This window comes from Tympanuchus pallidicinctus, unplaced genomic scaffold (assembly GCF_026119805.1).
Source record: "Tympanuchus pallidicinctus isolate F22 unplaced genomic scaffold, pur_lepc_1.0 scaffold3, whole genome shotgun sequence".
NCBI lineage: Eukaryota > Metazoa > Chordata > Aves > Galliformes > Phasianidae > Tympanuchus > Tympanuchus pallidicinctus.
In genome coordinates, this window is record NW_026294747.1 from 39,558,726 (window position 1) to 39,574,238 (window position 15,513).

At 35.4% G+C, this 15,513-nt stretch overlaps 1 protein-coding gene across 16 annotated transcripts in view; it reads left to right on the forward strand.

Moving 5' to 3' along the window:
• Positions 1–15,513, forward strand: part of NRXN3 (neurexin 3) — a 943,812-nt gene that overhangs the window by 821,709 nt on the left and 106,590 nt on the right. For 9 of the 16 annotated variants that reach the window (XM_052693472.1, XM_052693473.1, XM_052693470.1 and 6 more), the window contains 2 exons: positions 9,607–9,696; positions 14,625–14,684. In XM_052693472.1, coding sequence (XP_052549432.1) covers positions 9,607–9,696; positions 14,625–14,684 — 150 coding nt within the window. The remainder of the gene's footprint in view (positions 1–9,606; positions 9,697–14,624; positions 14,685–15,513) is intronic. The other 7 variants (XM_052693477.1, XM_052693478.1, XM_052693479.1 and 4 more) reach the window with 1 other exon arrangement.

The following is a 15,513-nucleotide window of genomic DNA, read 5'->3' on the forward strand; positions in this document are numbered from 1 at the left end:
TTAATTTTTTTTTTAATTTTTTTTTTTTTGTAATCAAGAAGTGCAAGTTAACCAGTACAGAATTAGTTAACATCAATCGGATTGAGAGAAGAAGCAAAGTTTACCTAAGGAAATGTACGTATACAATGATATTTTCATGCATGTAACCTAATTCCCATGTAGGATCCCACAGAGAGTCCATTACATATGGGGAAGATGCATGGAGGAATAAGAAGGATTTTTATGTAGCATTCTTTACTATTGCTGTGTAACAGTTATGAAATATATATATATATATTCTAACAAGTAAATGTATGCCACAGTGGTACTGCTAGATTTCAGCTAGTCAAAATGCTTTTTATTGGTTATAGCCTGGATAAAGAAAATGCTGTCAGAAAATACTAACGCTTTGAGGAAAATTTTTGTCAGTGCAGTCCTAAAGAACATATATATATATATGGAATATATATTATATTGCTGCACGTTGTTAGTTGAATTAGCGTAGCATTCTTCTTGCAACTTCCTGAATCAGCCTTGATGTCCCCTATGTCCAATTTACAGATGAATACCAAATAAATTAAAAAAAAGAAAATTTGTTAGAATGGTTCAAATTGCACTTCTGTTCAATGACCCTGGATTTGGAATGGTTTCTATTCTGTTTTCACAGAGCCTCTGTACATCTAATCAGCTTTTTGAGTTGCAGAGCAGACAAGTGGCTGATACTTCAGAAAATGATAGCAAATCTACCATGACAACAATGAAAGTATGCCCCCAAATATGTATTTCTGAGAAGTTCTATCGTACCTTTAAGGCTTAGTTTGTGACCTGAAACATGAGGTCATATAAACAATGCATGTTTGTATCATGGCCACAATCATTACATGTGTTACTGTGCAGGAAAGCAAATGCTTTTGTTTTTCCCCTCATTAATTTATCTAGAGAGACATGATGATGTGAAAATATACTCACTCCCTCTCCAGTGGAAATTTGGTAGATGTTATTCTGCTATAATGTAAGCACATTGATCAGCCAAAATTTAATACAAACCAGACAAAATAAAACCCAGGTAACTTAGAGGCATCTCTCATTTTTCTCTGTTTTCTAATTCCTTCTTTTCACTGATGATCTTAATTCTCAAATCACAGTATGACATACAGTGTAACTCTGAAAGAGATGAGCTGTACATTTCCCTACTTGCAGACTTGGTCTATGTCTATTTGAAAATATAGCAAGATATCCATAGGGCAATGAAGCGTCTTTCTATCTAGGTTTCATCACCCTGTTTGCATATGATATAAATGCTCTGGGCTGAGGGATTTCCCTAAATACTGGGATTACACTCTTGTAGTTGCTATAGGCCTTTGAGTCTTTGTGCCAGAAATGCTTTGGTGCAGAACAGGTGTATAACATTCCCTGAGGGATCCAAGCCATGTTATTTTTCCTTGTATGTCTTGATAAAGTCATCACCATACTGCTTTCCAGAAACAGCAATGCACACTGGAAGACATAGCAATGTTCTAATAGTCTTGCTAATAATTCTAGGCTGAAATGTGTGATTGCTTACATAAACATGATTATCCTGACTGAATGTTCAAATGCTGTGAACTGTTTTTGTCGAGTGTTCCGTGGCTATATGAATGGCCAGGTACTAAGCATGAGCAGTATCATCAAAAACTTCTGAATTTCTTGTTTGCTAGAGCAAACAAGATGAATTATTAGGGGTTCAGTCAACTGATTTTGTGTGTGTGTATATATATATGTATATATATAAAACACATATATAATGTAGCTCTATATTGTAGTGCAGAGAAAGATGGAGAAATATTTTTCAGATGGGGAATCAGGCTAAATAAGATTGCTGGATAGCGGGAATTCTGCTAGACAGCACACAGCAATGAACTCCCAGATATTAATATAGTTACATTTCTCTCTGGGTTAGTTCTGTTTCAGTTTTTCTGCTCAAATGGAACTGTATAATGTTCTTTTTCCTCTCTTTCCTTCTAACTCTCCGTCTGTCCTTGTCTTTCTCTCTCTCCAATACACACACAGAGTAAGTAACAAACATCTGGCCTGAGGGCTTAGAGGATTGAACAACAACTTCGTGCTGTTCTGATCTTATTGCCTGCAGAAAGAACAGTGCCAGCTGTAATCCCAGGTTGACACAGCTGACATGCAGTGACAGAAGGGGCTCATGCATCCACATTAGCCTTCTCCCTGCTCACTAAAGACACTGGAGAGTACAAAATCATTGAAATCCCATGATGTGACAAAAGATCAAAGCAGAGCAGCTGTGTGAAGAGCTAGTCAAATGAAAAGGACCAGGCATAGAAGTGGAAACCAGAAATTCCCAAATTCCAGTCCTAACTGTATTGACGCTGTTCTCTTTGACTGGGTCAATGCTCTTACTACTCTGTGGCTTAGTTTTCCAGTAGGTGAAGTTAGGATAAAGCCTCAATTTACTCAGTTATACTCAGGGACTTATGAATAGAAAATATCATACTGTGCACTGAGTATAAAATTTTTTTTGGATTGCATTTTTGCTACTGGTTAGTAAGTACCTGGAGCACTCTGCAGACTGGAAACTTTAGTGTCAGACTTGAAATATCTTTTCTGTTTTTCCTTAAGCCCCACAGATTTGTAGTCAGTGAGATCTACTCTGCGTAACAGACTGAGTTGCATTTTATCTCTTCCCTACTACCTTTACCATAGCAGTTTCTGTAACTCAGGTAATTTCCAAGAAGGCAATTGATTTAAAAGTTTAGAGCAGAAAAAAATACATCTAAAAAGCCTGAAAGTGCCTTTTCCCACTGACCCACCTTACATCTGGCCCTGTGCTACTCAGTAATAATTTTTTTCACTGTTTGGGTGTTTCTTGTGCCTCTAGTTCATGGCTGGGCTTTGTGAATAGCATCTGTCTTTGAGAAGGCTTACAGAGACCTGGAATTCTTTCCTATTTCTAAGCCAATGCAAACAGGAGGAAACAGGAGAAATCATTTCAAGAGGAGGCAAAGTTTGCGGATTCGTAGTAATTAGGACCAAGCAAATGTTTTCAATCTCTTGTTTATTTCCCTGCATAATCAACTGATATTCCTCACTACACCCTTCTAGGTTTTATGAATACAATTTTAAATAATTCAAGAATTTCCCTGAAGAGGCCAGCATTGCCTAGTATGTAATCTGCATAGGAAGTTCTTCTTAATAACCTTCTTTCATCAGTCTTTTACTTGTTTTTAGTTATTTCCTTGTGCTCACCCTAGAGAACTTGATCCCTTCAATAGAATTTTTTAATGTGCTGTTATTTATAACTGGTTAGCTTTCCAATCCATGTTGGACATTCCTAGCTCTATCTCCCTGCTGGCTGTGTCAGACTTAAGCTAGCTGTCTACCTGAATGCACTTATTTTCAGGAGCACCACAGTGAGACACTGACTCTTTGTAAAGCAGGTGTAGTAAGGGCACTGCATTTCTTTCCCCAGACCCTGCACTATGCTAAGGCAGTTGTTCACAGATGTACTCTGCAGTACATACAGCTGTATTTCCGTAGTTCCATGTTAAACACCAATGCCAATTGGTGTGAATGCCTGTAAGCTGGTTTCTCCACCAGTGTTTTTCCAGTGTGACTTGCATAGCCACAGCTAAGATGAATGAGAGTTAATGGAATTTAAAATATAAATGTAAATAAAGTGGCTTTGGCATTTTGTTGTTACTCCTTGGTCCTGCAGGGCTATGTAAATCAGTTTTCCTAAAGAAATCGAAGAAATGAGAAGTGAGGGCGATAACAGTGGATTTTATTCTGATCTCTGTTTCATATCTCTTTGTGCAAAATGAAATTTGTCCTTGTTTAAAATGGAAAGATCAATATGTAGTTTCAGTTCTTTAATACTCACTTTAGCCTTAGCTGCCTGATATGGAGCTTAATTGGGACATGGACAGCAAAAAACACGATATATACACTACTTACAGAATGTCTCAGAGAAGATACATTCAGATTGCTTCATATCTGTAAAGTGGTTGTACTGGGAGCTGCCTTCTCTGTACCATACCCTAGCTCAATTCTCTAACACAAGTGAGCTAAAGGAGACTCTTCTTATTATCAGCTGAAGTAATTACTTATTATCTGACATGTAAAATAAAGTCCTGATCGCATTTTGTCAAAACTAACTTTTCTTTGGCACCATTGAGAAAGTTTGATTAACCTCCTTCCAAATTCATGGGGCTGTGTTTTCTTTTCATTTTGCTCCTGTTGTACCTGTGGGTTAGATATCAAGGTGAGGCATTTATGTTCTTGGTCGTTCAAGACAGAACTGAAAGATTAATCTAAAGAAGATTGAATGTTGTGAATTTTTCCTGGGGCAGAGGGACAGATTTGGATGACTTTGTGAACTCTTCTCTGGTCTGATTAATGCTATAATGGTTCATGTTAACTGCACCTAATCTCCTACTTTGCCTCTTTTCCCATTGAGCATGGCCTTTGCTGCCTTACTTTAAACTTGGACCATATATTTTTTTAAAGATAAATCCAGAATTATTTAGTTTAAATTTTTTTAATATTTTTATAGTTAAATCTGAGTACTTGAAGTAGAGGGGTGGTACATATGAAAATGTAAATCGCAAGGGAAACCAAAATAGAATGGCAACAGCACAAAGCTTTTGATTGAAATGATAGGAACTTAGAAGCAACTACAGTCATCTGATCAAATGAGTAACTTTTATGCTACTGAGATCCCATTTTTTGTCATGAAAGCAGTGTGCTGAGGAAAGCTGCAGTGTGAAGATCAGTGTTTAACTCCATTCTACAGTGAGATGAACGGAGAGGTGTGGCTCACAGCAAACAAATTGATCAGAGCAAGTTAAAAATAAAAGTCAAGGGCATCCAGGATTAAGGAGAAAAACAAATACAAGAAATAAAAGGAGAACTCAATTGCAAAATACGTTTTGAACTGAATCTAAGAGTGAAGAAAAAGCATACTATCTGAGACCAGAAATAAAAATAAACAATGTCAGTAGTTGGCTATTTTTCAGTCACTCAAAATAAAATGAAAAATTTGAATTCATTTTCCATAGTGTCCCTTCTTAGATAGGGCAAAAAATAAAGCTTTGCAAGAATTTGTAGAGACTATCTGTGGTAGTTACAAAGACAGATTGCACATCACCAATCTTATAATTATTTTGTTTAATTGCTTGGTTATCTTGCTTCATTTCTGTGTAGGTCACATCTGTGGTTTCAGATTTGGACTTTGTCCAAGTGTTTTATAAAAACGGCTGTGAGTAAATATTTTTTACGTGTTACAATTTTAATGAAAATGTTTCCTGTTCTATATTACATATGCCACAGTATGGCTTTGTAGTAATACTACAAAATAGGCAGCTCTGAATGTAAAATGTAAACAAGTGGTATCTTTACTTCATAGTGTTCAAAACTAAATATGTGTTTAAGAAAATGTGAAAATGGGACAATTCAGTATACAGTGAATTTGCAAGTGCAACAGAAGTGTTTCAGTAGGTTCAGTGTGTGCCTATCACAAACAACCTTCTGAAACTTTTGTGGTTGGCAAAATCTCTGCCTTTCATTAAATATTAGAGTAAACTGGTAGTTACTCCATGAAGCACCTCAACCTCTTTTTCTAGAGCACTTGGCATCAGATCTGGAGGAATCCAGGGATTGAACTGAACTGGATCAGTTATTCAGTAGAAGATGGAGTACACTTAAGGTCAACTTTGCAAACTACCGTGCCCCCCTTTCACACACTGATGTCAATTAACTATATGTAAATCTTAGAAAGTGAGATTATGGGCTTCTATAACATCTCAAATGGTTTCAGAGGGTGTCAGAGGCTGTTGTGCAGAATAGTCAAACTTGCTGGTCCTCCTTGCACTGAAATTCCATCTAAAAAAAGGAAAGTGAGGCGGAATCAGTTTAAACCTAGAGCACTAATCTGGAACCATTTTCTTAAATCATTCATACCAATGTATAGCCTTTCTTTTATAACTGCTTATAAGATAACGTCTTGTTGTTTTTAAAAACTTATAATCAAAGTAGAAAATGTTGCTGCTTGTATTCTCTCTTCATAAAACAGCCTTTGGCATTAATTTAGAACAGATTAATGTTTTCTTAGGATATTCTTCTTAGCATCTTCACAGACTTGACAACACGTCAGGTTGTATTAATATTCCACCTGGAAGCAAACACTTCCTTTCTGCACAGTGCAATTTGCTGAAATCTTTTGGCTTTTCTCTTTCTTACCAAAAGGCAGTAAATCATTATGATTGATATCTGGGCCAAGAAGAAACACTTTTCAGAGCTTCAATCTCTCTTTTAATTTCTTTGGCTTAAGAATCCATTTTTGTTTAGAAATAGGTGTTAAGGCGAAAAAAAAATTGACTGTTTCCTTAAAGAGCCATGCAAGGGTAAGTAAAACATCATCCAACATTGTAGGGTCTTGGAAGAGAATTCTACTTTGCCCATGAGAAAATTTTAAGTATCTCTCCCTGAGATCTTACTATGAATAAAAACGTTTCCTGTGGGAACTGCTAATAGAGATTAGCAGAAGTAAATTCTGTTGATTTTTCCCATTTTAGTTTGATCTGAATTGAATCTAATTTATGTATATCTGTGTAGTCAGTTTTAGCAGTAATATACCGGGGGATCTATGAAAAGATAAAAGACTGGCAACCAAAAGTATTTAGCCAGCAGGTTAAATTTTATTATATACGTACCAGATATTTTGAATGTTCAGGTTAAAAAGAATTCAGGGATCCAGAACATTTCAAAATGCTACCATGAAAAACCTTGAGATCATAAGAATCTAGATACTTAACAATGTGTTGGAAAGTTGAGGTTTTACAGCATATTTGCATTTCCAGTATCTGTAAACTTCGGAGATGAAGCTGGATTTGTTTTAGTTGCACGTATGAGTATTAAATGGGATAACAGACTTGTTTTATCCCCATCATCATGCATCTGGATTTGATTGCATTAGAGAATTTTGCATGAGAAGGGAGAAAAATACGTGAAGGAATGCATTTCTGAGCTTGAGTTTTTATAGATGAAACTGAGTATTGAAGCAGTCTATATTTTAATGTACAAGGTTTCTTTCTGCAGAAGAATAAGGGTGGAGATTATCTTAAATAACAATATTCTATTTCTCTTTATATTATTTAAACAATTAGAATTTATGGTTGGAAAAATATTTAGTCAATCACAAGTAGCAACACCAACTGGTACAACCTTATTATAACAAATAATGTTCTGCAGGCCTTTGAGACCTACATTGATTCTGAATGCAAAGGAACTATTTTCTAAACTGAACCAAAATTACTCATCCTACATATTCCTTTCTGAAATAAGGCTTTGGATTAGAGCTGGACTCAAAGAGAAGGAAGGGAGTCCAGATTATGTGAGTGAAGGGATTGTTCAACCATGTGGGCATATATGTCATATAGTTCTAGAAAGGCATTGCACTGAGGTCACCAAAGGACCATTACTGAACTTACTTCATGTTGAATTTACATCACTTCTTGTTGCAACCATGATATTTCCTTTCTGAAGTCTCATATCAAATGCTGTGTTTATTTTTTTAAGCTTAAAATCAATATTAATTTAATAATTGTATGTGTTTAATGGTATTTGCTGAACAACCCAAGCTCTTGAAAAGGGAAAGCTTGTTTTCTAACTCTGTTGTAATCGTGTATATCAACAAATACGTTCTCATGCACATTTATTTAAAACTCATTCTCACTAATGTATGAAATAAAATTTAAAAGCAAAACAAAAAAGTTAGATCAGATGCTAATGTTGAATTTTAAACCTATTTGAATTTTCTAATGTCCTTCAGCTTTTCATAGATTTTAAAAGGTATCATTTTATACATATATTAATCTTGCTGAATATATCTGCCTAATAATAATAATAAAATTAAATTAAACCTGATTTTTTAAAAAAGATTTAAAGATGTGGTGGGCAATAGTTGTCATTTCTGGCTTTCTTGAAGGTCATTTACAAGAAATTCATTTTTAACTGTCATGTCTTTTTCACTGTCCCGTTTCCTTTTTACCTTAGTCTTGCTGGCCTGTTCTTATGAGATGTTCTATTTCTGAGAAATTTCATTTCACTGCACTTTTCCCTTCTACAGCCAGACCTTTATTACCAGTCATATTCCTTGCAGTTCGAAAATCTCTACTGCTGACCAGGTGAAGCATCCTGCTGTTATTCATATATATGTATGTGGTCAAGGAAATATACATGTATATGTATATTTCTTCAGGATGTATTTACATTGGAAAAAAGATTCCAGCATCTGCTTCAAAATTCAGATTAACATAAAGTCCTGTTAGGCTATTTATCTGTGGGATTTCAAAAGAAGCATTACAAACTTTGCAGAGCACTTGTGATTCTTGGACTACCACCTATTCCAAACATGTATCGGAGCACTGGCATGCAGGATCTGTTCATGGTAGTATACCACAGTGAACTGGGGGCTTACTCTGTTTTTCTAGTTTTCACAGTATTATTATTAAAAGGACACTCTTTTTATGCCTATCTGATGAAACAGCTTCTATAAAAATAAAACATGAAGCAAACATTAGAATGAGTCACAAAGTGACTTGTAGTTGAAGAAAACAAAAGCAGGATGATAGCATTTGTTTCTTATCACTCCTAATGTAATCAAGCCATATTGTGCCTTTCTACTAAAGGTTAGATCAACCCTTCTGATCTGTACCTGGCTTTTTTGAATATCTAGGGAATATGAAGACAGACTTTGACTCTTATCCCTATCTGTATTGTGCTCCCTGTGAGTGGTAAATGCTTTTCTTCAAAATACACTTTACTGAATGTTGCAGTTATGCATTAAGGTGAAACAACTGAACTGCACAAAATTTATACTTAAAGTATAAATCATTTCTGCTTTCATATTAGTTTCTAAACTTCTGTTTTCCTATGGCAACTGGCCCTGGTCTTTGGTAACTGGACATAAGTCCTCATTTATATTTAATTAACATTTCTTCATGTTTTTAATTGTTACTTTTCTTTTTACTCTTTTCTTACTCTTTTTTGAGTTGTTTTTTTTTTTTTTTGTTTGTTTGTTTTAAATCTAATTCTATTACATCCTTTCACCATTAATTTCTTCTAATTTCCTCAATTCTTTTTACCAGTTTTCAAGTCCTAACACATATCTTGTACTACTGCAAGAAGGTTTATCAAAATGCTGCTCTTTGTATGCTTGTGTGACTGACATATCTTTCATGTTCTGCTATATTCTTTCACCATCAGATTTAGAGTCTGTTCAAAATGTTTTAACTCATGTCACTGAGTTCATCCAAGGTCTCATGTCTTGGACAAATTCTACATGCCTTTTAACCAAGCTGGATAAGAAAATACTCTGAAAATTAAGGAGAGATGTTATTCATAGGATTTAACTTCCTTGACCTTCCAGAACCTCAGGCAATTGGATGTATAACTATTCTCCACCTTACTAAAGATAAATCTCTTTCAAATATATTATGTATGCACGCATGTGCTTATTTATTTATAGCTAAATAAAGTCATAAACAAACAAAAAATCTAGGATGTCTTAACCATTGCATTGACTTTTCAGATTGTTTTTAAGCTGTTTTTTAAACTTTAAAGGCAACACTGATAGTGAACGGTTCCAAATGGTAAAACAGAAAATCCCCTTCAAATATAACCGGCCTGTAGAGGAGTGGCTGCAGGAAAAAGGTAATAGTCATTAAAACTTTCATTTTAAACCCATTTGATTCTAAACCTTCATTTTTAAAGCCTGCAAATAAATGTTTCTTAAATGATAATCGCCTGCTGCATAAATGACTGTTTTAATTTTCATTATAATTTGTGTCAGCTTCCACCTGCCATATGTTGATAAATCATGCTATAATACATTGCTATTAAAATGCAGTTAAAGGGACAAAATTCTGAGCTTGCTATCACAGTAATGAAAAACAAGCAAAAATTCAGGAGACATTTTCTAACAAAATAAAATGAAGAAAGGATGAGAGCAACAACATGTATTATGGCAATTTCACCATTGCATGATCTTCCTGTTTTGATTTGTTTTAAAACTGCATTCATATCTTTATTAGCAAAGTTTTCTTAAAAAAAAAAAATTCAAACCTTATTAAATCACTTCCTGTAAGTTTCTTTTTTCCCATTAGTCTGACCAGCCACTGTGGCTATGTGTTTTCTAATTGTTTTCAAATAACTAAACAATTTTAAAAAATGTTGTAAAGAAAACATTTTTTAACATTTTCTTTTAAACTACAGTGAGGGAGACAGAGAAAGATGATCGTTCTGTTGCTTTTATTCTCTATATGGAGTACAATTTCAACACTCAAATAATACATATTATGTTTGAACTCAAATTCTTCCCTACCATAGTCTAGGGTACTGCTGTTATCTTTTGTGAGCTTCTCTGGAGTAATTGGCCTCAGTTCAACAAAATTTTTACCAATATGCAAAAGTCCAATTGGCTTAAGTGAGAATTCTACATACACTTCAGTGATCAGCTGAAATGAGTCTTGTGTCAGAACAGTAATGTTCTTTCATAAAGAGTTTGGAGAAGTACTAAATCTTGGATGTAGAACTCATTCCAAATCTTGTTGAAGATAGCTTAATAACTCTCAATGATTTCAGCAGGATTTAGGCTGGTCTCTTGGTAATGCTGGTTCTTTTCCTTCTAAACTAAACGTGTTATCTAAATTAAAAAATCACTAGAGGTAGTTTCTTTCTTTTAAGCCTTGGAAAACAGAACATAATCTTCTCTGATTTCCCTTAAAGAAAGCACTGCTGATAAAAGTGGGTGACCTTTGAACTCAAATCTTGCATTTTCTGTGTTGAGTTAGTCTGTGGGTATTACCAAATTTTCTTTGAAAAAAAATCAAATTTTGTGCAATGGGAAAAATATATTCTATATTTTGTTTTTAACTTCTATCCACACCTGAATTAGAAAATTGACTTAGCCAGCAGGGATCAAGTTAAGGCCATTAAAAACATGGCTACTTGCAGTCAAAATATTTTTTGTGAAAAGTCTCATCCTTCAAAGTGCTGTGCACACAGTTCCTATTGATTTCAGTGACAGCTGGCAGTGTTGCCCACTTTCCACATTTGGTCTACAACTCTGATGTGTTTATAAATAAAGCTAAGAAAATTGTATAACTAAAGCAGAAATATGTTTTGATCATCATGGTTTCATGGAACAATTTGTTTCTGCTGGCTAGTAAGAAGATATTTAGATAAAGGTATACAGAAAATGCTTATTGAATTTCAGTGGGCTACCCTGTTAATTTACAAGATCAAACTAAATTAAATAAATAAAGCTTAACACTAAACAGTGGATAATCTTGGTAAGTTTGAATTGCTAAAGTCCCTTTAACACTAAAGACAGTGATTGCCTCAACTTTATTAAAACGGATGCATGTCGAATTCTTTGATGCTATTCATGTGCTTGAGAACCCATTTTTTTATTCCATATCTTTTATTTTCCTTTTTGGTTTTCTACAAGTTTTTTCTTTGATTTATTTTGTGTCACTGCTTCTCTAAGTTTGAGCTTATAAGCATGCCAAGGTACTTTCCCTTTGTAAGCCATCCTAAAGATTTGAATTGAAGTCTACTTTTTGTGAATATTGATGCTTTGTTAAAAGACAATCACACATGCAGTGGGATCTGAACGACAATATTTGAGAATGCAGACACTCTTGAAGGAAAGAATGATTTTAGGCTAGATGCATATACGTGTGATTTTCCCAGAGTGAAAGGAAATTCAATCTTCACATTGTGTATTAGGAAAATGGCATCATGCAGTGCAACACCTGTAACAATACATCTTCGTTCCTCCATTCCAATGTAGACAGACCTTCTCAGCAAATTATATAGCATCCAAAAAATCAGAATGAAGAATTGACCTAGCTGTTCACCAGTCTGCTCATCCATCTGGTCATCCATCCAACACTTACTGAATCATAGATACCTTCTGTATAAAGATGACGAGTGAAGGCATAGCTCACTATCAAAATTGAATAAGATGAACTGATGAGTGGAGGAATAGACAGATTCATAAGTGAATTAATGCACAGAAAAGCTGTCTTCCATTGTTAGTTCTTGGCTTGAGTGGGGTAAGATTAAACACATTCTAATTGAGTTTTTTACTGCCATAGATTTGGCATTATTTTGGTACCACTATCATATAATTCATAATAATGAAATGTATATAATGCAGCATCTTTCTGAAGTGGCAGCATTAATGTTGAAGGGTGTTTTTTTTTTTAATTATATAAATTGTTTACAGTATTCAGAGAAGTACACACCTACAATCTTGAATTATACGAGTAATACGTAAAACATTAACCACTATTAACTTCACTGAGATTGTGAGTTTTAAAACAAGTTCTAAATTGTTCAATTTCAGATATCATAAAACCAGGTTATTTTATTAGTAGAATACCTGGTGCTTGCTACCTGGTTCGGATGTTTGTTCTGCAGTATGAGGAGCTGATAAAGTCACAGATACGTTTCAACAAAAGGTCTGATTCTGGAAGCTCTTAATTCTGCAAATTCCTCTTATGTGAGAGGTCTCATTGATGTGAACAACTGCACTTTTGGAGCAAGAACTGTTGATGTGAATTTGGGTTTGCAAAATCAGGCCTGAAATCTCTCCTAGCATTACAGAAAGCTTATATTTCACTAAGATTTATCAGTGAAATTTCTTATTGGTATTCAGCTCTCCAAATGAAAAAGTCAATGAGAGAAAAACAAATGAGAACTTGAACTACTCAGAATGTTTAAAGATCACCTCAGAAACACAAAATACACTTGCCATTTTTCTCTACTATGGCACTAAGCAGTGGGAAGAATTTTTTTGTGGAAAATATAGACTATAAGCTCGCAACCCTTACACATGTAATAGAATTTATAAATACAGTTCCTCAATCAAATTCAGCAGCCCAGTAAGTTTCACTTAGGGGGGGATCAAGGGCTAACATATAATCAAAAAAATAGTTAGAAGAGGTCAGTAGTTGCAGAATTATGTGTACATTTTCTCAATGATATTCTCTCATTTCATATGCATTTCCCTGTTGTCTTTATTCATGCATGTGTACGCCGTCACAGAATGAAGAGCAAAGAATTACATATTATAGATAACTCAATCAAGTGATTGTTCTTTTAGCAAACAGAGTTCTAGTACCAGTATTGTCTGCGGTGTTTACCATATGGTGTAGTGCATGAATTGTCCTGAACTGGCAGTCCACTTACTGAACAAGGACAACTCCAAAATTCACAATCAAAATTTTGTTTTTTACTGGAGTGTGGCCATTTCCCTGGGGTAAGGTGTCAGCATTAGAAGATGCAGAAAAAAGCCTGGAAATAGAGAATCCTTCTCCCTCACCCCACCCCCACCCGCCAGCTCCCACCTTTAATATACTAATTTCTCATTTTGAAAAAAAAAAAAAAGATATGACAGACATATCTAAAGATGTACTGTGGGCTTGGGTTAGAGTGAACGAAGTGAATGACATCTTTTGTAGGTCCATAATTCTCCAGTAAAATGGGAGGAACCAGAACCCCTTTCTTTTCCTCCCTGGTTTAGGAAGCTCTTCTCCTGGAGCAGTAAAAAATGATTCTTCCTCACCATTGCCCACCCCTTTTCCCTTTGGTAAAAGATGATAGAAAGTGACAGTTTTGGTTCAAGGAGAAAAAATGAATAGAACTGGGAAGTTTTGAAAGGTCATCATTTTCCCTTCATTTTCAGCAGTGTCATTTCAAGATTAGTGAAAGAAGATGGGTGATGATATTCCTTGCTATTGATTCACCTCATCTCCATTTTTTGGCACTGTATCATAAGTGAAGTGGGAAGGATGGAACAATACAAATGAAGTGTCTGGGTGTGTAGGGACAGAAACAGCATGGAAGGAAATGTAGTTCTAAGGGAGAGGGAATATGTGAGGGGAACAGAAGATGGTAAAGTAAGGAACTGACAGCATGTCCATTAGAAAATCTAATGCACAACAGGACAGAGCTACTAGGAAGAAAATCAGTCTCTGAGGCCATAGTATATGACAAGTTTTGCCTTCTACAGTGTACAGTACCAATTCCTCTAGATTTGAGGGGAGTTGGATTGAAAGAGCTGTACATTTTGATGGATATTTTTACTGGATCCTATTCTCCTCATAGACAAGCAGAAAGACTGAGGGGAAAAAAAAAAAAAAAAAAAAAAAAAAACCACAAAAAAAAAACCTGCTCTGATTTTACATGCTGGGAATTTGTGGCTCCAGTGCATGTTTATTGCTTTAACATACATAAAGATCCTCTGGTAAGTTTAAAACATCCTAAGATGCAAAATGCTGCGTCAAGTGTTTAAACATTTTCCAGGGGAAGGGCACCCTCGTTTCTTATTTCTCATTTTTTCATCAGTGCTGTTCCTCCACCCTGATCAAGTCCTAGTGTTCCATTTACAAATCTGTGGGTGAGGAACATAAGGGGTGCGCAACTCACCTTCACATGTGTCCATATGTTGCACCTCTCCATACACTTTTGCTCAGTTAACTAGGGCCCTCTCTGGGGACAGGAACTCCTTTCAGATACATTTCTTCTCTTGTCCCCATTCTCTTCCCCATGGTCCATCCTGTCACCATAAGATGATGCAACACCGCATCACCACTTGACTTCGAGACCTGCCACGACGACCACCAAAATTGGTGAGCTCCCCCTTGTATTTTGATCTGCTTTAACCACTGTCTGTGAATAAATGAGCAGTGGGCTATACTTTGTGCTTTGCTACATGGTGGCTTTTTGCACTTCTAGTCAGGGTGGACTGTAGAGGAAGTGGTGAATGAGAACTGGGGAGCGGGAATGGGATGGGGACACACGGTACAAATTTCATAAAAGCAGGAGAACACAAATATTTGAATGGCGGTTGTCTTGATGCTGTTTTGATAATCCTTCAAAGCAGTGCCTAGTCTGTCTCTCTTGTAATTCAACAGATCCAGCTGGTGTGGTCCTAATATTCTGAAGAACAGTGAAATTATAGGCACTATCTTTGCACTGCATGAAGCAATTTATTTCTTAGCCTGGGATATACGCAGTATTTATAGAGAAGACAAGGCTAAATGTGATTTAAGTGGCCTGCAAAAATAGAATTGACAATTGTTATAAGGATTTATTTTTTAAAAAGTGTGTTTCTTATTACATATTATATCAATCCACTCCTAATACTCAAGGTGTGACCTTGAATAAACCACTTAACTTGCCTACTCTTGAATGTAAACATCTGCAAGTGGGATTTACGTGTAAGGCTTTCTGGGATGTAGTTGTTATCCTTACTGTTTCAAGAACTTCGCTCTTTCAGAGACATTGTGATGTTAGTGTTTGCGTTTTCCTGGTTTTAGTTTCGTGAGCCTTCACAACAAAAAATTTTCAGGTGGAAGATCATGAATAAGCCTATCTTAAGTTTCATTTACAATTCCTGTATAGATGGTGATTAACAGTTGATCACCACCAATTTTTCTGATGTTATCTCCTCAGGCC